The 22,098-nt window shown below is 36.0% G+C and overlaps 1 protein-coding gene across 1 annotated transcript in view; it reads right to left on the reverse strand.

Moving 5' to 3' along the window:
• The window catches only part of TLL1 (tolloid like 1), a 126,985-nt gene that overhangs the window by 28,148 nt on the left and 76,739 nt on the right, over window positions 1-22,098 (reverse strand). Inside the window, exons 8-14 of the mRNA XM_030947157.1 lie at window positions 21,240-21,364; window positions 14,773-14,888; window positions 10,081-10,183; window positions 8,766-8,882; window positions 7,698-7,843; window positions 1,600-1,795; window positions 34-159 (exon numbers count right to left, since the gene is read on the reverse strand). Coding sequence (XP_030803017.1) covers window positions 34-159; window positions 1,600-1,795; window positions 7,698-7,843; window positions 8,766-8,882; window positions 10,081-10,183; window positions 14,773-14,888; window positions 21,240-21,364 — 929 coding nt within the window. The remainder of the gene's footprint in view (window positions 1-33; window positions 160-1,599; window positions 1,796-7,697; window positions 7,844-8,765; window positions 8,883-10,080; window positions 10,184-14,772; window positions 14,889-21,239; window positions 21,365-22,098) is intronic.

A 22,098-nucleotide genomic window follows, 5' to 3' on the forward strand; every position in this document is an offset into this window, starting at 1 on the left:
TTTAAAAGCCCATAAGACAGCAGCACACTGTACCTTCACAACTCTTCTTGTCAGGACCAAGTTCATAGCCAGGATCGCAGGCGCACTGGTAACTGCCCAGGGTATTCACACAGCGCTGCTCACAGCCACCATTGTCAGGTTTGGCACATTCATCTTCCTCTGCCAAGACAGGCAAGAATGCAAAAATGTGTTAAATAATTACCTTCCTCAGTTGTAACTGCTGGATCAATATTAACCCAGAAAGCTGTATGCATGCCATTATAAGATGCACTGCATAAACCACTGTGGTTGCTGACTAGACGATTTTCAAAGCCTAAGGAGACCTGCAATGGAGAAAATAAAAATTTTTCCATTGCGGGGTGTGGTTTTTTTTGTTGGGTTGTTTTGGTTTTTTTTAACAATGTCTACTAACAGCTGCAGAACTAATTTATAAGCATTTTGTGTGCAGCATACAGTAATTCAGGCAGCTATAATCTAAAGATGGTACAAAGTATTGAAGGAAAGATTGAAAATCCACAGTAGGGTCACTTGAAGGGCACTTTATCTCCCTCAGAATCAATCTGTACATTATCCTGAATTCATACTCAAAAACAGATTAACAGAATCCTCAAATCCTAGGTTTTTATTCTACTGATATTAAAACAAGATGAATCAGGGCTGGGGGAGGGAAAGGAATTGTGTGTTCTCTCTACTAGCTTCAAAATATACCCATGAGATTCATTAAATATTCCTCAGATTGCTAGAAATACTGTTTTCTTACACCAGGACAAGTAATTTCTCAGGAAAAAAATAAGAGCTCCTACTCTCTTGCCTATAGCCTTCAAAGTTATAATTGTCTACAATGAAAACTATCAGTTAGGATTAGAAAAGCCATGGTTTCTTTTCAAAAGAACAAAAAGGTTTTCCTGCTGGCATGACCTGTATTTCAGGTGTCACCATGGCCACACCAGTGCCAGTAGCTTTAATTGAGCCACCAGCAGTGCCACATGCAAATTACAAACTTTCCATATATCAAATACTTCAGGCATTTGTGCAGTTTGTATGACACCCTCCTCTCCCCCAAAAAACGCCATTTCTTTCATCTAAACTTCACAGAAGACTGAGGTTATTGCTCAATATGATTTCTGATCTTTTTTTTAGTTTTTTTCCCCTCCTTACAGAGAGTAATAAATTGATAAGGCAGACCAACTCAGAAAATAGATTAGAAAAAAACTGACAAGATTTAGACAAAGAAATAAAAAACTTAAACAGGGGAAAAAAAAGCCATTTGCGATTACACTGTTTAACTTTATATATGATATTTGATAACACAATGTAAAAAATATGCCATTTTACAAAATCAGATATGTTGCAGAACTAAGTTGATTAACTGAACCTGAAGAGAGTAGAAAGTTGTGCTGAATATGTTCCTTCAGTCTTTGGATACATTTTACTAGGAGATTAAAAAATCTCTATTGTTTTGTTTTGAATAAATTGCATGTATTCTGTTCAGTCTAGTAGTAAAAAAGACTGAGAAATATTAATATCCCTTCATAATTTTCTAGTCCAAGAAGAAGTGATAAGCTGTTCATAACTCTCAAAATATGTTTTAGCACTTACCTTTAAAAAAGTTAGCTGCAAACCCTGCTTTGTTAACAGTTCCATCAGAAACAAACTTCATCCACAGGGTATTAGAGGTAGATCTAATGTCTTCTGGCTTGTCATAGCCACAAAAGTGACCAATCAAAGGACTGTTCTCATTTGTTCCATCTCGGATTTCCAAGTAGTCATACGCACAGTTGTCGTGTCTTTCAATCTGTAAAACAATTTTCAAAATTACCTACCTGAACTTGACAATAAATGTCAGGCAGATAATAAAAAGAATTTAAATTTTTTCAAAGTTAAGGTTAAGGTCTCTGATTAGCATTCAAGCAGCAGGAAGATGAATGAACATCATCGAATGGATTTTAACTATACTTGCTTTGTACACAAAAAAAAAAAATTGAAATGTTACTAAGGACACAACAGTCTAACTGGGAAAAAAACTAAAACAGACACGTTCACCTCTAAGCTTCCTAGTGCTCTGTTAAACTTCTACTCTCAAGTCAAGTCCTCTTTTCTCATGTACACTCAACTAAAGCAGATTAATGGCTCAGCAACTAAACAGGTTAGAAATATTCACTGTTTTAGCAATATTAAAAAGCTCAAATTTCAACAATATGATAAGATTTTTAGAATCTCCCTTTATCCTCCAGACAGAGCAAAATTTTGCATTAGTCACTGTTCACTGATATTGCAGGATAAAGGTAAAAAATTGCAGTGGGTAAGGAATTTGATGCATCTGAAAAATTAGACCCAAACACACATCTAAAATGGTCAGCTCTTAAGTAGTCAACAGAACAGAGGACAAAAAGAAACTATTTTTTCTGTGGCCAGTGTGTCCAGTCTCCCTTGCACCATTCCTGATTTCAGGTGTCCTCTTTTGATTTTCTGGGCCAATGAGTGAATCTTTGCTGTACTGATTGAGAAACTTACTGAAACCAGAAGAACTGAAAATTTCCCTTTCCATTTAAACTTTCTGCTGGATAACATTCAAACACAGACTAGTATGTGAGTGGGCATGTGTGCATGTCTGCTTGAGTAGTGAGCCTTGTGCTCCTTACATAATAGTATTTGCAGAGTCGATCAGAATGGGAATTGCACCAGAGAGGAAAGCAGTAGCAGCCCAAATATGACCTTGTCCAGAAGCTAGATAATTTACGATGCTTGTCTTCATTGAGAGTGCGCCTTTCTCAACAAAATTAAAAACCCTCTTGAGCTTGGTCATTTTACTGCTGGAATACTTCACGTTGCTCAGTCTTATTTATAAAAGAATTAACTAGATCCAAGCATTCAAAAATAATTCCTATAACAACACTCCTGTCAAACTAACTAGCCGAATGGGAGAGGCAAGCTTAGGGATGGAGAGGATGGGGAGGGTAACAGGATCACAGTCAAGTAGAAGGATTTCAGAAAGCCTCAAATCTAATTCAGCACATCCACATTCTGTTAAATCAATAAAGTAGTATAAACTAAACTCAGAAAAATCTACATTTGACCTCCAGAGAGAGTTTTTCTTGCACCTAAGCTTCACAGTAAGCAGAAGGAGCCACTGGTTCTCTGCTCTACTTGTGCATCACGACCAACATGTAGGTCAGGAATCACCACAGACTAAGGAACTTCCATTTAGCACATTAAGATTTCTTATGTAAAAGGAAAAATTGGGAGGAAGGAACTGTTTGATTTTGTGCCATTTTAGTGGCATCAAAATATGGCACTTACACACAACATTTCTCTGTCTTCTTTCCAACTTTCCAGTTCTCCAGGCATTTACATGCATAATTTTCTCCCACCCACTCCTCTGTCACAAACCATATTGCCATTTACTGTAATTTCCTAGATTTTTGATCAGGAATTGTTCTGGGACAGAGTTTGGGAAAGAGAGAGGAAACCCAAGATTTGGGATGCAACCACCTATTGCTGATTTTAGTGGCTATTGTATACAACTAATGTAGTACATGAGCACTGGTAAGTTTTTGACAACACCAATTCCAAATTTTCATCAATCTAAATAATAAATTCATGACATCATATTCCAATTTTAAATAAAGTCTGCCTTGTTATCCCAGTAAAAATCAAGAAGTGAACTGGTCCAAAGCTCACTAATATCAATGAAGGAATTGTGCATTTTCCCCACACATCTGTGGTCATTTCAGTACTTAAGATATTTAATTAACAACCGTTTTTTTTCCCATGTTTCCATTTTTTATGGGCAATATGGAAATTATGATTATCCACCAGCCCAGTGTGTCTCTGAGTTACATGTGCCAAATTTCCATTGAGGTGAATTAGTAATTTCTTTCCTGAGGATCACTTTATTTTGGGCAGAAGAGAACAGCTAAAAATACAGCTAAACTTGCTAAGACTATAAGAATCAACCAACTTGCAAAGTTTCAAAAAAAAGACCGAGTTTCAAAAAAAAACATTTGAAAGTGGCTGTTCTACCATATTCACTTATATTTAGTTTACTACTAGGGCAAGTGATGCCAGCATTATCAATATTAAGGGATTAAAGTGTTACACCAATATATAACCTAACAGATAATTATTGTGGTTTTGAGAAATAACTGGTACTTGATAATCAATGAAAGAAATAATATAAAATGTGGGGGTTTTTTCTGTACCTTAAGTTTTAAGATTACGTGGTACTCTCATCTGGGAACACTACCATACAAAGGTCCAGTACACTTGCAGTAGTGTCTTATTCCTCCTGCTTCCTCCTATATTTTCTATGTTTCTTATTCTTCCTACTTCCTATTTGTTCCTTGAGGAAAATCTCTCCCAGTTAATGAAAGGCCCCCTGGTTTGGTTGTAACGGGACTGATCCCATAAATCTTGTTCACTGAAGCACTAAAATTTCACAAGATATTCACATGATATTACTTGTTGATGAGAAGAAATATGTGTAATTTTAGCAAATTTTAAAAAAGAAATCATATATAAAATTTTTTTTACAGAGAAATGCTTTTCCTATAGGAAACTGAAATATAACCTCGGCTCCTGAAGGCCTTGGAGGAAACCTAGAATTTAAAGGGCATCAGAGAACTAAGTTGAGAAAATGTCAGAAAAAATTACTAAAGCAGGCACAGAAGAGCAGGAAGAAACTATGGAGCCTCCCAGAGAAATGGCAAGCCAGAGACATTCTCTACATCCCTTCTCAAAAAAATGCCTCATAGGTAGTTTCAGGTTTAGAAAAACAACAAAGCAACCAAACCTAAAAACCCCAAGAAAACCCACATAAAAACAAATACACATCCAGAGTATCTTTGTCTTATAGCACTCCTCCAACAGGAAAAAATGAAGATAAAAAATAAAATTAAAACAAACCAAAAAAAACCCTAAAACTGAACAAAAAAAAAAAAAAAAAAAGAGAGAGAGCAAAAAGGATATGAAGGGCAATCTGGGAGCAATTCCACTGCAGTAAAAATCTTTACATTTTTTTTTGTCATTGTTAATGTTTTTGTTCATCAAATTGCAATACAGGTAAATAAAGTATCTGCCTTGGGTTTTAGACTTCAGTCATAAAAGGTGGCATATATGCCTAGTTAAATCAGAAGATCAGATAAATTTTATTCCCTGATTTATGTAAAAATAATTTAAATGATCGCTTTCTGCACAGAGTTTAACAAGGTCACTCAAATGAGGAAGATTAATATGAATCTGCTCTACAAACCCTCTGGATTTTTTTAGCTGGTGAGACTGCATGCCAAAAAAGGTTCTTAAATAAAAAAGCAAACAAATTTACAAAAATCCCTGCTAATTTTCCAAGAACAATATTATAAAGGTGACTGTAACAATGAAAAATATGGAGTTCCCAGTCCCAACATCTCCACTCTCACACAGACAGTGGAAATTATAGCAGCCAAATAAGAAAGTGTAATCCTGCACTCAGTGGAAAATGTGTTGCCCACAGCAGGCAAAACAAGATGACTCATTGATACAGTTTGAAATTCTCAGTTTCCCTAGTGCTTTCATTTCAGAATGAAGGTTATTTATACAGGGTTTTTTTCCTAGTATTACATAGGGATAATGAGAATTCTCCTTACTTAACTGTACCTTTCAGAATACAGAGAGTAATTTTCTCACAAACACACTGCAATAACTCTCTGGCCTAACATTTACCTTCTTCTATCTCAGCTGGCACCAAGAACAGTGATTTTTAAGCAAGTTTTTGTTTTACTGGGCAGTGCACCAAGGATTCAGTCCAGAGAGGGACTCAGTACCAAAAACCAGAACACCTACCTCCAAGAGCTGGGAGCAGAAATGGAAATCAGTGGTGAATGTCCAGGCACTCCAGAGCAGCTCCCAAAGCAACTCCCATCCTCAGCAGGGAGCCCAGTGGATGAGCCAGTAAGAGGTGCCACAAAGACAGATATAACAGTCTTGTGCCTGTCTGGGGTGCCTCATTTGGTGCTCAAGGGCATCTTGCCACTCTGGAATTACAGCTCAGACTCTCCCTGGAAAAGTATTTCAAGTCCCTACTGTTGGAATTTATTTTTCTTTTCAAAACACGTGAAGTATAAGTCCCAATTTGAGACTGTCCCCTGACTATATTTCTGCTCAATATCCTCTTTCTTCTTATGAGGTGTTAGTCCACTTGTCTCACCTCTAAAGAGTGCCATAATACTAAACAGTCTGGAGGAAAAACTGGACATTTCTTCCTAAGGCTCTAATCTTGTCTACTAAAATGTTCTGTTGTTTGCTGGTCCTTTGCTTCTGGTTATTTCCTGCATGGTGAGGCAAAAGCATGCCATCCTCACACTTGTAAATAGTCCCTAACTTGGTGATTAGAAAAAGGTCCTGAAGCATGGGGAGAGATGTTTGATTCCCCCAGCAGTGATATTAAACTGAGGTCAGTTCAAGCACGTGCAGACCATTGCTGATCAACTGCGTCCAGACCAAACATTGCAGCAAGTCTCTCTTGCAGAGGAATAGGGCCATTTCCCTTGTCATCACATTAAGAAATGCTGAACACCAATGGCAGACTAGAAAAGCTCCATATCTAGTCAGTAAATGATATAAAAGGTACTCAAAACATGCATTTTCAACAGGGCTTAAATAAAGAGACTAACATACTATGGTAAGTAATATTGAGCCAGATCAAGCAGACTCAGAAGATCAGGGGAAGCTGATCTTGTCTGCATTAGAACTAATTAATTCATTAGTTAGTTCAAACCTGACATTAATTCAGGATTGACAGAAAAAAAAAAGGGAAAATTACGTAAAATCTATGAAAATATTAAAACTTCTATATTTCACATTCATAGTTGCTGATAAAGTCCCAATCTCTTATTGTGTCATACTCAAATCTTTCTACCAGTCATAGCAAAAATGTGCCCTAACCCTGAATTCCGTCTGCAAGACTAAAGTGTCAGGTTGGAAATTACAGCTCTGTTTACTATACCTGTATTTAGATCTATGTACAACATAAAGGCAAAAAAGTCTAGATTTTTAAAAAACTTTCTTCATGCCCTTACTACTGAAGCATATTCAAATAAAACAAATTAGCTCAAAGCACGTGACTAAATTTATCTACAAAGTTCAAGCTGGTGTATTGTGTAGGTATAAAACAGACATGAAATATTACTTTTTCTGTTTTATGTAATAGTTTACCACAGTTTAGCCATGTTATACACAACGTGATATATACTAAAGACATACAGGTATGACAACTCACCACATCTTTTTTTCTTTTCTCACTAAATATAAGTTTTTGATCTGAATATTAGTTTTAGGGTTTTTTCCTTTTCAAAGCGGAGGTCAAAGAACACAGTGGTTTTTTTCTCCAGCCATATATTCGTTTTTGACAATAAGATTCAGGAAAAATAAAAAGTCCTGGTTATTTAACAGGATATTTAAGTAACCTTGCTGAGCTGGATGATGTACTTGGTAAAATGTGACTATCTTCAGCAATTTTAACATTCTAATTAAAATACTAGAGATAACATAAAAACCCTATAATTTTGAAAATTTCTGGGGAAGAGAAACTTTCATGGATTATGGAGTTATTTTTTCATGGAGAACTCTTAAATTCATTCACAGGTTGAATAAATATTCCCTTAAATTTCACCGTCACTTAGCCACTAGATGCTTGTCTGAGATAAGTTAAAAGGCTTTACCTCAAATGCTTGAAAGGTTAATCCTACATTGTAGTTTTCAGACACTGTTATTTTCCACACACATTCCTTCATTGGTCTGTAGTCATCAGGATAATTGGGAGACTGGATCTGGCCTTCATTTTTGTGGATTTCACCTCCACAAATAGCTGATAAAAGCATAACATTTTACTGTCAATAATGGCATTTTCTGTAATTTCCCCATGCCCAAAGTGACATTATATGCTCCCATTTTCAAAACTAATAATAAAATTGTTCTGGACATTAATTAAATCTACCAAGGATAAATTATTGAAAACACAATTGGTTTAAATCATTATATGTACTTTAGTTAGCAAATATAATTTAGCATTTCTAATAGCTCTAAACATGTCTACAGTGTTGAGGATGAATTTGTAATTATGGATAATCTGAATCAATACATTTTTACAGAATATATTTAAAGGGTCAAAATAATTAAATTTTTGTTCACCCTTGAAACATACTTAATAAACATTCTTCACTGATATTTACTAACCTTTAGAAAGAGACAAATGAAAGCAAAAATCTCATTTTATAATGATTTATGCATTTTAACCTACAGTTTATCACTTCAAGCTTGCATTCAGTTTGAAGAAAGAGCTAATATAAATTTTAAAATATTTTCATGAAAAGTTTAGGTTCTATTTTAAACAGGTAAATGTTGACTTGCTAATCTACCCAATGTGCATGGGCGCCTTTGTTAACTATTCCCAGAGTATAAAACAGATTTTTCTAAAGGATAAACAGAAAGTACACACAGAAGTCTTTGCAAGCACTAAGCCCAAGAACATGCATATTTAGTAAATTAAAGACTGGTAAAAAATGTTTATGATTATTATCAGTGATTTCCCTGAAAAAGAGCTCGGCTGAAATCCGATCATGGGAGGAGCTTCAAAATGCCCTGTCTAGTAATTTAGCACATACTGTCTCTTATTGATAAAATACTAATTTAATATGTTAGTTTTGGTGGGGGATGGTTAATTTCAAAAGGTATCTGGTTAATATTATTCTTCCATAACCAAATTATTTTTAATGCTGTAAGAGGCTTACCTTCATAAACTGCTGCAAAACCCTTCCCAACCCAGTTGCTGCTGCTGCGGAACTCAATCCACATCCTGCTGTCGGTGGATGTGAGCACTTCTGGCAGTTTGTCACCACAAAACCTGCCTAAAAACATGCAACCAGTAACTGCATTTTCTGCCGCCTCTGAAGCCAAATGCTGCAAACATTTATACAAGTGTTTAACATTATAGGCAGAAGTAGCAGAACCAGCTCAGTGGAACGATTCATATGCCTATAGTTAAGCACATGTGTTTCTGCAGATCAGGACCTAACACACAAAGATTTTATTATAAAGCTTTCAGAACTTTTTATTGCAGTCAGCCTCACAAGTCTAAGCATAAAACCTTAGAGGAATTAATGAAAAAAATTATTGTTAGAGGTTGTTTATATACATACAAACACATGCATTTTGGAAGGGGAAAGCAAGTACTAATCTTAAAAATGGAACAAATGTAGCTCACAGTAATACAACTGATTGTGCCTAAGGGCCAAAGAGATTTAAAAAAGTAACATCTAAAGGACATATTCTACATTACCCTCTTAAAGTCTGCCTAGGTAGGTAAAATTTCTGTTTTTCTAGTTGATAGAGAACAGGAGAAGAGGATAATTACTGTCTGGTCTTAACTGTCTCTTTATTTTCTGTTCGAGGCCAAGAAAGTAGGCATTCCTGTTAGCTGTCCTGTGTATCCGGGCACTAGCATTATGGGAGGTGAAACCTTCCTACCAACCTTCTGAATTAAAATAGGATGACTGCAGCTTTTACATTTCAGTTCCAACTCAAACTTAATTCATCATTGTGTTGCATGTCTCTTCTCTGCATGAGCAGGGAAGGACACACAAGGAACAAAGAGAAACAATCTGCCCCAAATCTTAAAGGTACAGGCACAGAGGCTGTGCTGCAGAGAACAGCTCTACAGCAGGTGCATGTTCTCATCACATGACCTATGAATCTCCCATCACATGCTCTATAGATTTGTCTGTAAACTTCTTCCCTATTTCTCTGAAGAAAAACTCCAAAAAAACTATGGCAGCTTCATAATTCAATATCCATAAGCAAAGCAAAATCTTGCACATTTTGTGGTTGTCATCTTTCCACCCTTGCAGCTGAATAATGGCAAGCTGCAGCGAAAGGAAAACTTGAGGCTTGAAGTCAAGGCCATTTAGAGGGCTTTTTTCCCAACCCCAAGTTTAGATCCATTCTAGACATCTGAAACCCAAGAAGTTTGTCGTGGTTTCAACAGCAGGTCCACTGAGCCCAATGAGTGTGGTGCAGTGGACGGTGCAGCGTTTAACAGTTGCATACCAAGCAGAGAGGATTTTCTCCAGTAGCCATCTCTTACTTCAATATAGTCGTACCAACAGAGACTGCTCTTGTAAAGGTCCATGGTGGTAAAGTTTAAAACGATCTGCAATCAGATGAGAAGACCTAAATAAATCATGTGTGGTAAATAAGAGAAAAACAATCTCGACAACATTCTGAAGAACTGAAGCCAGAGTGGTCACCTGTAATGGAATTCCAACCATTCAGACATTTAATTATCCTCTCCTCAATTATTCCTTTGACTAAGTACAAGCTTACTCTGAACATGAAAACTTTATTTTATTTAATCTTATATATTTGCACAAATTCAAGACAAACTATTACACAGGGAGTTTTTCACTGAGAAATAAAAATTTGAGAATGCTAATTAGGTAAAATATTACAGTACTATAATTTTAAGTGTGTTACTTGATAATTCTACTGCCAATTCCTCTTCCATTACATTTTGACTAAAACCAGCACTGACTGTAATCAGCCGCAAAAAAAAAAAATTTAGAGAATTGTTTTAGTTTGTGTTTCTCCTACTACTGTTTTGACAAGATATTTTACTTTCAGACACATAAATGTTGACAATATTGGACAGTAATTCTGAAAGAAATTTCACTAATAAGAAACAGTGTACAGTCCCTTAATGATTCTTAATGAACCTATAATAAAGCTTTTTAAAGAGAAATCTGAAATCTGTGCATGTCTGGAACTTTTGAACTTGGACTCCAAGTATTATTGAGAGTATCTGTACACAAGCATATTTTCAATACTTACTACAAGGACTACCCTTATATTAAATTACATTATCCCTCTTTTAGAAATATTAATCCTGAACTGCCACAAACTTAGACTTTTAATGCAGGAATAGGATTTTTCCTGATCACACATTGACACAATAGCCACAGTTCAAACCCTGACTGACTGGGATAGCATCAGCATCATGTCCTGCAATTACAGGGATAAATCCAAACAAGCAGATTAAAAGTTATTCATATTTTGTATTATGAAATTACTTCCAATTAATACCTTTTAATTGGATTTAGGTGTACTTGGAAAAAAATTCATCTGCTTCAGAATCAGTTCCTCAGTGTACATAAATAAATATTTCAAACTAACTGAAATTCTTCTCTATTCACATTTGAGCATAGAATTGGTGTTATCTTAGCTTTGATCCTAGAAATTTGCAATTGAAACCTGCCATTATAAAACAAACACAAATTGCTGCACAGGAGCAGGTACCTCACACTGCAAAAATACATCTCCCTGGCAGCCTATGGAGCAGCTGTGAGTGTCAGTTGAAAGGAGAGGAATTTACCCTTAGTCCAGACGCAAGGTAAAAATTCTAACACCATAACTGGAAAAATTAACCCAGTCAGATAAGATGGTTTAGTTCCATTTCAAAGTTCTTGGCTTCATGCCCCCTTTCATGGATATTTAACCCGCAGGATATTTTGGCTTTACTACTCAGGCAGTCCTTCAGGAAGATGTACTGAAGAAATAAATGCACAAATATTGCCAGAATTCCAAAACCACCTATTTACCATGAGAAATATGAAGAGCCGGCTAAAAGTAAAAACTTCATATGCTTTACTTTGCTTCAGTTTTTTTAATACATTTCCAATTTCTATTTGAATCTGCTTCAGATGATGGCAGAGACCATTCTCTCATTCACAAAGAAATTCTCTGTCCTTGGCAGAATTTTTCTCTTCCAACTCTTCCTTCAAGTAAAGAGACCACACCAACTTACAAAACTTTTGTTCCCCTCAAATCATTCACTTTGCAGTTCAGATTCCCTCGAAACTCCTACCTTCTTTTTTTTTTTCTCAAAAGATAAGTAGTATTTAGCCATACTGCTTAGAAAGCCAGCTGCCCTTACCAGTCTTGTCCTTTCCCAGCCATGGCAACTTTACCCCCCTATCTGTGCAGTCAGAGGGGTTCACAAGAGGGAGCCCCTTTTCATGAGATGCAGACAGCTGCTTACACAAACCCAGCTGGCTCTGCTGGAAGCAAGCCACAGAAACCACAACCTGTACCTCCTCCTCTGCTTCAGCTCCTTACAGCCTGGAGGTCTCTCACCACTCTAACCACAAGTTTCCCTTTTTTCCATGACACAGCTGAAACATCAGATTTCTTCCCTGGTTTTTGTTTGGAAATTCACCTTTTCCCAAACCTTAATTGCCAGGATAGGGGTGGGAAATGGAAGGTTTCACTTAGCTGTGATCATGTCAATGTCTCAAAGTGCTGCTATCTAAGTGGAAATGGTTAAAATTTAATGAGCCTCCTCAACGGCCCCTGCTTTTGAAACTACATGAAATAACCTTCACAGCCTTTTCTCACTCTGGCATGCCAAGGTATTTGATGATACAGCAATTTCTTAACACTGACCAGAATTCATTAGCTGTACATAGGCTGAACCCCCAATCTGTCACAGCATGATTTCTGGTCATGAACCAAACAAGTTTAAATATATTTAAGATTCCAATTTGCTATTCTGCAAAGTACTAAACAGAGCTACAGACAAGGCAGAGCTTGTTCAAGGGGACAGGATGGCTGAGAGCCTTCCCAGGAAAAGCAATCAATGAGTATTTGTCAGCACAATTAAAGAATTATTGATTACACAGCAGATTGGATTGTGCTACTGCAGCTTCCAAGAGAATATATCATACCTCTTACTGCCTGAGATAAGAAAGCACAAAATATAAAACAAATACGAGTAATATAAACCAAGATTTTTGCAGGTGGCAATTTTTTACCCATATCAATCAAAGATTTTTCTGGCCTATTTTATCTTTCATGTAAAACATTAAGGAAAACTGAAAAGTTGTGCAATCTATTCAAAAGGCAGATTCAAATAAAACACTGGCACAGTTGCAACTCTCCCTATGCCAATAAAATTTCTACACACCAGAAGGCAGGATTCTCCCTGGCTGAGGGCATACAGCATTAATAACACCATCCTCCCTCCAAGACTTTTCTGTGTATAGATATACTGAGTACAGCTTTTACAGCTACATTTTACCATGTAGTCTTCAGTCTCAAAAGTAAAAGGTAAAGGAATAAATTGGGAAAGGAGCCAGTCCTCTCACGTTGCTGACTTCAACACAGGGGCCTTCCCCCATTAATATTCTGTCCAGTATAATTGGCAGCTTCAGTGGTGGTTACAAACTCAAGACTATTTTTTTGTTATATTACAAACATATTACACTGGTGCCTATAGATAGGCTTACACAAAGTTGGAGTATGCTATAAATACTTAAAAATCAACATTAACTCATATATTAGAATTTTTTTCAAGAGCAAATAATTGTAGATGAACATGATTTTTTATTGTTTTTTAATGGAACTGTGGAAAAAAACTTAAGCCATTTTTGTTGTTATCACAATCATGTCTAAAATGCAACACAAATAATGGGGACATAAATTTACTATCTAGAGTAATTTTCATCTTTTGCACAAACATTCTCTTATTCATCTCTTCCTTTTTTTTCCCTGACAACATGCTGAGCCACCCTTTTCCTCCCAGCAGATAGTGTTTAGTTTTCCTCCGGGCTCTGGCTCTTGCCCAAAGGAGGGCAAACACTCTCCAAATGACTTTTCTTTCATTCCCCACAGTAGCAAATGCCCTTACAGCTCTTCAGGATCTATTAGGACAACAAGAGTATATATTCTTGGTGTCTACCAGGACCCTGACCTGAAAGAAACACAGAACAAAGTAATAAAATCAGGAGAAAAGAATGTCGAATTCATACATAGTGGGAGATTTCTGAGACAAATTACTGAACTATCTGGGGGCAAGTGCTTGGTCTTTCTATTTGAACTTGCCAGTACTGGATCTGTTAGATTCCATTTTTCAGTCTTTGGATTCTGTATTTTAGTCTTCAGTACTTGACTGCTTGATACTAGCCACTGCTTCACATGAGGAAACTTACATCCTTTTTCCTGCATATTTTGTCTCAAATGAAGCTTTTTATCACTCCCTCTATCCTTATTTGCTTTGAAGGAGCCTGATATTTGAGCCAATAATTTAAAATGAGATTTAGTAGCACATTTTGAAAGTGTACATAAGAAGGACAGGTTTTGCTTTCACTAGGACGGCACACTTCTCTCTCCAAATTGCTCTCACCAAGCCCATTCCCCCCCTCTCCCCCCCAGTCTTTTCCCCATAAAATTAATCCCCAGAAAGTAAAACTATATGCACTAGAACCAATTCCAGGGAACACCCACAGTGACACATTCTTTACCCATGTTATTATGGTTCCATTTCAGAAGCATCTTATTGAACACACTAAGAACTTCCTTAGTCACAGCCCAAGTATCAGTGCCATACAGCTCAGGTCAGCTTGCCCAAACCCATGCTGGGAAATGGACCATTCAGGAGCCTGAATCGCCTCTTCTATTTTATATTGAAGCATAAACTGAACTAGGAGCCAGTTTTAAAGGGAGTTCATGGTGCAAACATATGGCAGATTGAAATCATGTCTTTATTTCACAGGCACATCTATTGAATTGATGATGAGTTCTAATGCCACAGATCAAAGTGATAGTACAGAACCCATGGTCCCATTTTTTATGACACTCTTATTTTCAATTAATATGCATCTTTTAAACTTAAACAAAAAGCTAAAAAATCACAACATTTTACTTTGAAAATAGTATCTGTGTCTAGCTAAAGGAACATTAAAATACCTTCTCTCCCGGGGTCACAGAGATTCTCCATATGCAGTGTGTGTAGGAAGGATAACCATTTGGAAACCCAGGAGAAGAAAAGTTGCCTGTAGATTCCTGCAGTGTTTCTCCACAGGCTGAAAGAAACAAATTACAGTAAAAATATAAAATGTAATGTGCCTAAGGGAGAAAAATGCATCTTTCCAATATCTACTCAGAATTTATTTAACTCACTGCAGATGCAGAATGGAAAATAAACTGGTTAGTTTACAATTTATTAAAAGCTTTTTTTTAAGCCAGTTTGACATTCATTCCATTTTATGCAGGATGTTTTTATTCCATGAACTATTTCACTTGTGTGCTGTCTGCTGACATAACCAAAATTATGGCAGCCTTAAAAATATTGCTGTCAATCAACCGCAATATTATACATAGAACTCTTTTGGTAATTAGAAAAAAAAAGTTAGACATCCTTTAAGAACTAAAAGAAATGCTAGCACAACATGACTTGCATCACACTGAAATTTTTTCAGTGGTTTCATTTAATTTAGTCCTTTACCCACATGAAAAACTGATCTGACCTAAACTCGCTTTTATGTTGGTATAGAAAACTAAATCGTATATTTGACAAAGTCTCTTAGCAAGAATGATTTGTAGTAATAAAAGCAAAGCAAATGTAAGTTCTTAAAATACCAAGGGATTTTATATTCTTTATTATTGAAGATTTTAGCACCCTTCTCTCACCTGTCAATCACGCTGCTAGATGTTGGCTAATAAATCATCTTCACACTAAAATTTAGCATTGGAAGTTCCAGCCACTCTCCACCATCAAAACTGACTTTGGTAGGGTGTTGCACCTTAGTCAGTCATCTTTTTTGACCTTAATCAAAAATTTTCTCCCACTGATTTTGCAGGTGTGACACAAGATATGAATTTGATATTATCTCATTACTAACAGTGTAATCAGATTTGCAGTGCTTTCATATTACAATTGCCAGCAGGTGAACAACAGTGTCATCAAAATATCAATGAATTATAAATGTTCTGGAAAATCTTTAAATAAAAGAGGACAAAGGAAAGGATTGCCTATGACAAAGACAGACAGCACAGCCGTAAAGCTGTTTTGTTAAAATGCACCTAAGATGTGATTGGATAACTACACTGTTATATCAGGCAGAAATTATACTCAAGGCATTAAATAGTCTCTCTGACACTCAAATGATGATCATGATAAGAAGAGAAAGGAAAGAGCGGCATGGCTCTCCAGAAGTGTAACAGCTGAAGCCACCATCACTGTGTCCTTTAGGAATTAAACAGGAAAATAAAATATTTTCCTCCCTCCATTTAAAAAATGCAGTTTTATCTTTAAAAAGTTGCAGACAGCTGCGGCAAGTGACATTTCTGCACAAAGCCCTTTCAATGCAAAGGCTGTATCTGTCATTAACCACAATTTATTTTTAACACAACAATGAATGCAAAGTCATTTAAGTTGCAGAGTCCTGTACTGGGTTACCCCAGAGCTGGTAACTGTGCCAGAGCTTACAGTGCATAAGTAAATCACCTCAAAAAAAGCCAACAGTGAAATTGTTGGAGGACAGTAGGGCCTCAAGATGAGACATTCACAAGAATCCAAGTAATCCTCTCGCCCCTTTTAGAGCCCTCTGTTATTCTTCCTCTCATCCATGGTTTCATTAAGTCTATGTTGGAACATTCCATGCTCCATCTACAGAAGATGTGCATAGACCTAAAGCAATGACTTTTAAGTTGCAAAAGGAGTCACAGAACTTTTTTCCCCTGCCAGAAATTACAGAATAAAGCATTTAATATGAAAATTTACCTTCTATCCTTATTAAATTCCTGGGAGCTCTCTATCAAATTAAAATTATTTTCAGAAATATCTCTAAATTTAACAGAAGCATATGAAAATTTGTAAGTAGATAGCTTCCTACTAAGAATTAACACAATCAGAATTTATAAAATGCACTTGGGCTTCATGTGTTTTACCATACTTATCTTTTAATTGTAAATTCTTGATTACTTAAGGGAGCTATAACAGGAACAGCTTATACCAATCAATAGTTGAAGTAATTTTCTATGGGATTTGAGCTCTAGGCTGGCTTCCAAAGCTGCAGTAGACAGGGTGATATTTGGGAATTTCTTGTTGAAAAGCACATTTCTAGGCAACGGGAAACAGTTAACGTACTATCACTAGAGAATGTAAAGGTTTTCTTTGTATTTGGACTGCAGCAATTGCAGTATTCATGACTAGGTTTATAAGACAGAATATTACAATTTATTTTTTTCTACTGTATAATGATCCACTAGTAATGAAATCCACTTTGGAAGAGAAATGTGGAAGGAAAATGAGTGTTAAGGGCCACTTATTTAAATTTCATTTCATACTTATTTTAGTATATTTCAAGTCAGAAGATATCAATCACAACTTCAATCATATATGCTTTAAATAGCAATGCTTTACAATGCTTTTAAAAGCATTTGTACATTTTTATTCCTTTGTTAATCATTAACATTTGCCAAGGTTTTCTCTGATGCTTTTCCCCTCCTTTCAAATGTCATGCCTTATATCAATTTTACTAGGCTAGACCACTTGCAGAAATGCCACTTTAACTTTCCCCACACACATACTCTAGCCATAAAAGCCACTCTCCTCTGCTTTACAGCTTGAGAAGGTTAGACATCTAATAAGACTTTCCATGGTTAGGAGAGGGAAACTATTTTTGCTTCTCCTTGTAAAGATTAGCACTGGGTGTAGGCAGCAGGTAGATTATGTGCTTATACAAAGCCATTCCCACCAGTGCACGCTGCAGCAGTGTTTAATTACACAGCCTGAGTGTGACACCTCTCTGGGCTGGCCTACACACATGGCCAAGTCCCATCAAGGATTACTGTGAAATCTGCAAATGATGAAGCCCAGATCCCCCAGGACACTTAGGGAACCAAGTCTCATTCCTTTTCACATAGCACTAGCAAATGAATAGTATAATTTATGGCTAATTTGAGTTTATCCTTTTTCTTTAAGTTCTTTAACACTTAGACACAAGTCTGTATAACCATACATATATAGCATAGAAAGCTGCCACAGAGCCTTAAAAATATCTACTGCTGATCATATTCTTGTTAAATCAAAAACTTAAATCAGTTTACTGCAACTCAGGGTCTTACTATTGACTTGATTACTCTTTATAGTTATAAGGAAACTGTCTTAATCTAAAAATCCTAATTCTCCTTATGCAGTAAATGAAGGCTGACTTTTGAAGGTGAATATTCTTTTCAAATCTAACCCAGGCAATTTGTAAATTTGCTGAACTTCATCCATCCACCTTCTCTTCCTCTAAACAAATTTCTCCCACCAGTCTGAGAATTTCCTATCCATTATGCAGTCCCACTCTACATACTTTTTTTTGTTCCTTTGGCACATGAGTATCTTTCTCCATTATTTTCCTTTCTTATTCTTCTGCTCCTATTAAGCTATATAAACATTAACTACAATTTCTATACAAAACTATAGAGGCAGACCAGCATTGAAATTTTAGCAGCTAGCAGAAAACACATTTTATTACTCAATTAGACTGTCTGAAAACTGTAATACATCCAACCTTGAACTTCAAGTTTTATTCTCAAATACCAAGACAATCAAAATTCAAAATTAGATTGGCAGAGGAAGGACTTCAACTTAGTTGTTTTCTTTCCCCTTATTATTCCATCACATAACAATATAATTTGGTTTTAAAATGTAACAGATCCCTATCAGCAATTACATTTTCCTTTTACAAAAATCCTAAGGAAAACTTAAAAACAAACCAAAATTGCTGTTGCTACATTTTAGAGACCTGGTACTTACCCCCCTCTGCTGAAAGGGTAGGTTATCAAATCTCACTCTGGCTTCACCAGTCTCAAAACTGTTTCTTGGTCATTAAGCCCCTTCCTGAAAAATGATCCTGAATATCCTCACTATCTAAAACACCCTGGAAGGCTCAGCTTCTTCCCTGCTGTGAGGATCACCTGTATTTTCCAGCAATCCTGAGCTCAACTTCATGTTCACAGCCCTAAAAAAGGACTTGGGCCTGCAACTGTTTGCAGAAATAATTAGAACTCCAAACAAAACATGCACAATACTATAAAATCCTTTATCATAGAAGTGTGAGTCTCTGGAAAACGCTGATTAAGTAATTGATTTCTGCATTTTCATTGCACTGCATTTAAGGCAGCACAAAAGAACACATGAAACAATGCACATATTATTAAGGATTGAAATATTCACTGCTGTTTTATAATAAGCAGGAATCATGATTAATAATTTTTTTCTGAAATAGGAAATAAAACATACCTTCAGAAGCAACACAGTATCAGGGATTTTATTGCTATGTACTACAATGATCATTTGCTTCTTTACATAAAAACAAAAGCTTTATGCTTGTCTGAATTTTCAGTTTCAGTATTTGCTGCAAAATTTACTAGAAGTACTACGTAACTTTCAGAGATTTGCTTTCTTTATTGGATTCTGTCTGGGTTGCGTTATTCAGCTATGCAACTTCTATTAAAAATATTAACTGAAAAAATAGCATTTTAAATAGTATGCTATTTAACATTTGTAGAAAAAACTTCTGCCTTTTTCTCTCTCTTAAAACTCACTTTCTTTTATGGCATGGCTCATCTAAGTTAGGCTGGAACACCAATATGTTTTATCCCAAATTTTGCAAAGCTGGGTGCCAAAAAAAGGACCATAATCCTTCAACCACCATTCATTTTTATTGTTCATGTGACCCATGTTCACTGGTGCTGCAAAAAATATCTTACTTTTCAAATGCAAACTGCTACCGAACAACCACAGTGGTTTTACTATGCTGTGAAATGAACTTTCAACAAGACTTTTATGACATTGAAAGAAATTATAACTCTCAATACATTTTCATGACATATATGAAAAAGATATTTTCTCTGAGCAGCTGTTTGAACACTGGCTCTAAATGTACATTGTATCTTTTAGAGTTTTGAAAGTGCATATTAGTGTATCATATATATACTAAACAGACTAGTTTATAATTTCTTTCCATTTTTTTCCTTAAGTCAAAATGATCCTGAGATACTACCTACTTGCCCAGCAGTTTTACTTTTATATACTTTTTTCCTCCAATACTTGTCTTTTATCAAAATATATACATATTCTTTGTGTTCATGAAGTTGTTGCTCTCCATATGCTTTCATTAGAAATACTGCTGTCAAGCATGTCATTATTAAAGTACTTTCTGTACCAAAAGGTAAGAGCAGAAATTGTTCCCAAAGGAACAGTTGTTAAAGAAAAGGTGTTTAAGTGGTTTCTACTCTGGTAGGCCCAGAATCTCTGTGCCTGTTCTCAGTATATACAAGAGTATGATTCAGCGTGCTTACAGCACAAAGGAAAAGCACATTTCAGCTGTACCAGGTACACCAAATGCACATCAGAACCCCCAGATCTCCAGTAGATCTCACTGCTGCTGGTACAAACTTGAAGCAACTCCATCGCTTTAACACAGATTGCTTTCTCTAATCCTTTTGTGTTGATCAGTTGGTTAAAAGTGGCAATGTATCTAAGTTAAAACGGCTCCTGAGATGTCATTCATTCCCATGAGGAGCAGTATGGCTGTAAGCCTGTGTGGCTCAGAGCTGGGATGTCCAGTCCACAAGGATCTTGCTGGTAAATTCTGACTGAGAGATGTCACTTCTGCACTTCTTTGGTTGACACCAAAGGTTAACAGTGGTATCAGCAGTAACTAGAGCAAGGAGATTAAAATCTTTTCCTTTGAGATCTCCACCATTCTGGCAGCACTTAGTGAAGAAAGAGTACTAAAGAACACAAACAATGGGGTTGACTCTGGGTTACTCCAGGCCTGCCACTGATGTCTCTGAGACAGACAGCAACTCAACCACACTATTTTGAGATAAAAAATTAATATGCATTCAAATTATAGAATGACAGAATTAGGCAGAAGATATTTAAATTTTAAATGCATCTGTTAAAACGACAGAAATTTTGTAGAAAGATCTAACCATCTCATCCACACAAGAGTTTACAATTTGGTTGTCCTCGCTTCTTTCATTTACACATTTAAAAAAAATATAATGGATTCACAGCCAAGCACAGTAATTCATTTTGCTCCTTCTGCACTCAACTTGAATTCAAATAAAGGACTCCAGCGAGTATGCAAACCAGAAGTGATATTAAACATATTTTTCTAGTTGTTGAACAGCTAAGAAAAGCAGATTGAAATGTCATGCTGTTTCATACAGTTCATCTGTCCTTAGGTACTTTGCATTCCAGTGACCTTATCCGTAAGGCTTTTTTTATGATTTGATTCCTCATCAGCCTATGTCAGTTGCCAACATAGAAAGAGAATACTGAGCAGCTGACTCAAAAAGTTTATCATTGCTCTTGAACAACAAGTCAAACAGTTGCTAGTATGTGGTTTTTTTTGTTTGTGGTGCAATACCTGGACATCTATACAGCTTTCTTGCCTGTGCAATATCTCCTTTACTTAGACGGGTACGCTGGCCAATGGCAGGTCGTATACCATTGTCATCACGGGAAGGGAGAATGGTATCCAGAAACATGCCCCTAAAAAAAATAAAAATAAAAATAGACCCCAAAAACCCCCATCAGGCTTCTCTCATAAAACTGTCTGAGTTCCATGAATGTATACCTGTTTTGTAAATCTGGTTTTTACATTTGGCATAAATAAGAGGATAATATACACAACTTCAAATGCAGACAACATGCTATAAATTCCTCAAGTTGGCAAACTTTATGCAAAGTTACCAAAAAAGAATCTTCTCCCAGTACATCAATTAACAAATCAGCTTTTATACTTCTGCTTAAAAAGAGGAAGATCTCTAACTACAATTAAGACTATACAGGGAAAAGACACTGCCATTAAGCTATTGCTATATTGGAAAAAAAGATATAAAATTTCATTAAAATACATAAGTTAATCTCTAGCACAAAATTCTTAATCGCAAAACTCCTATTTTTAACAAAGATTTTATAAGAAATCCTACAGTCTGACTTACATGTGAGAGCAGGTAAAGTCAAAGACATTTGCCAATCATGATTCTGTCAAGTGTTGTAAGACATTTAACTCGACTCTAACTGCTGACACTTTCAAAACAGAAATGCTTGCTTGCCAGCCTTTACTTGCCTTGCAATAAAATATATCAACTTACCATATGTGATTTTAGTGACATTAACCTTAAATGACAAGACATCACAGAGAAATACATTTGTTCCAAATGTGCAATTTATTCAAAATTTCCCCGATTTTAAATATGATCTAAAACATTTTCCTATTCTCA

This window comes from Camarhynchus parvulus, chromosome 4 (genome assembly GCF_901933205.1).
Source record: "Camarhynchus parvulus chromosome 4, STF_HiC, whole genome shotgun sequence".
Lineage (NCBI taxonomy): Eukaryota > Metazoa > Chordata > Aves > Passeriformes > Thraupidae > Camarhynchus > Camarhynchus parvulus.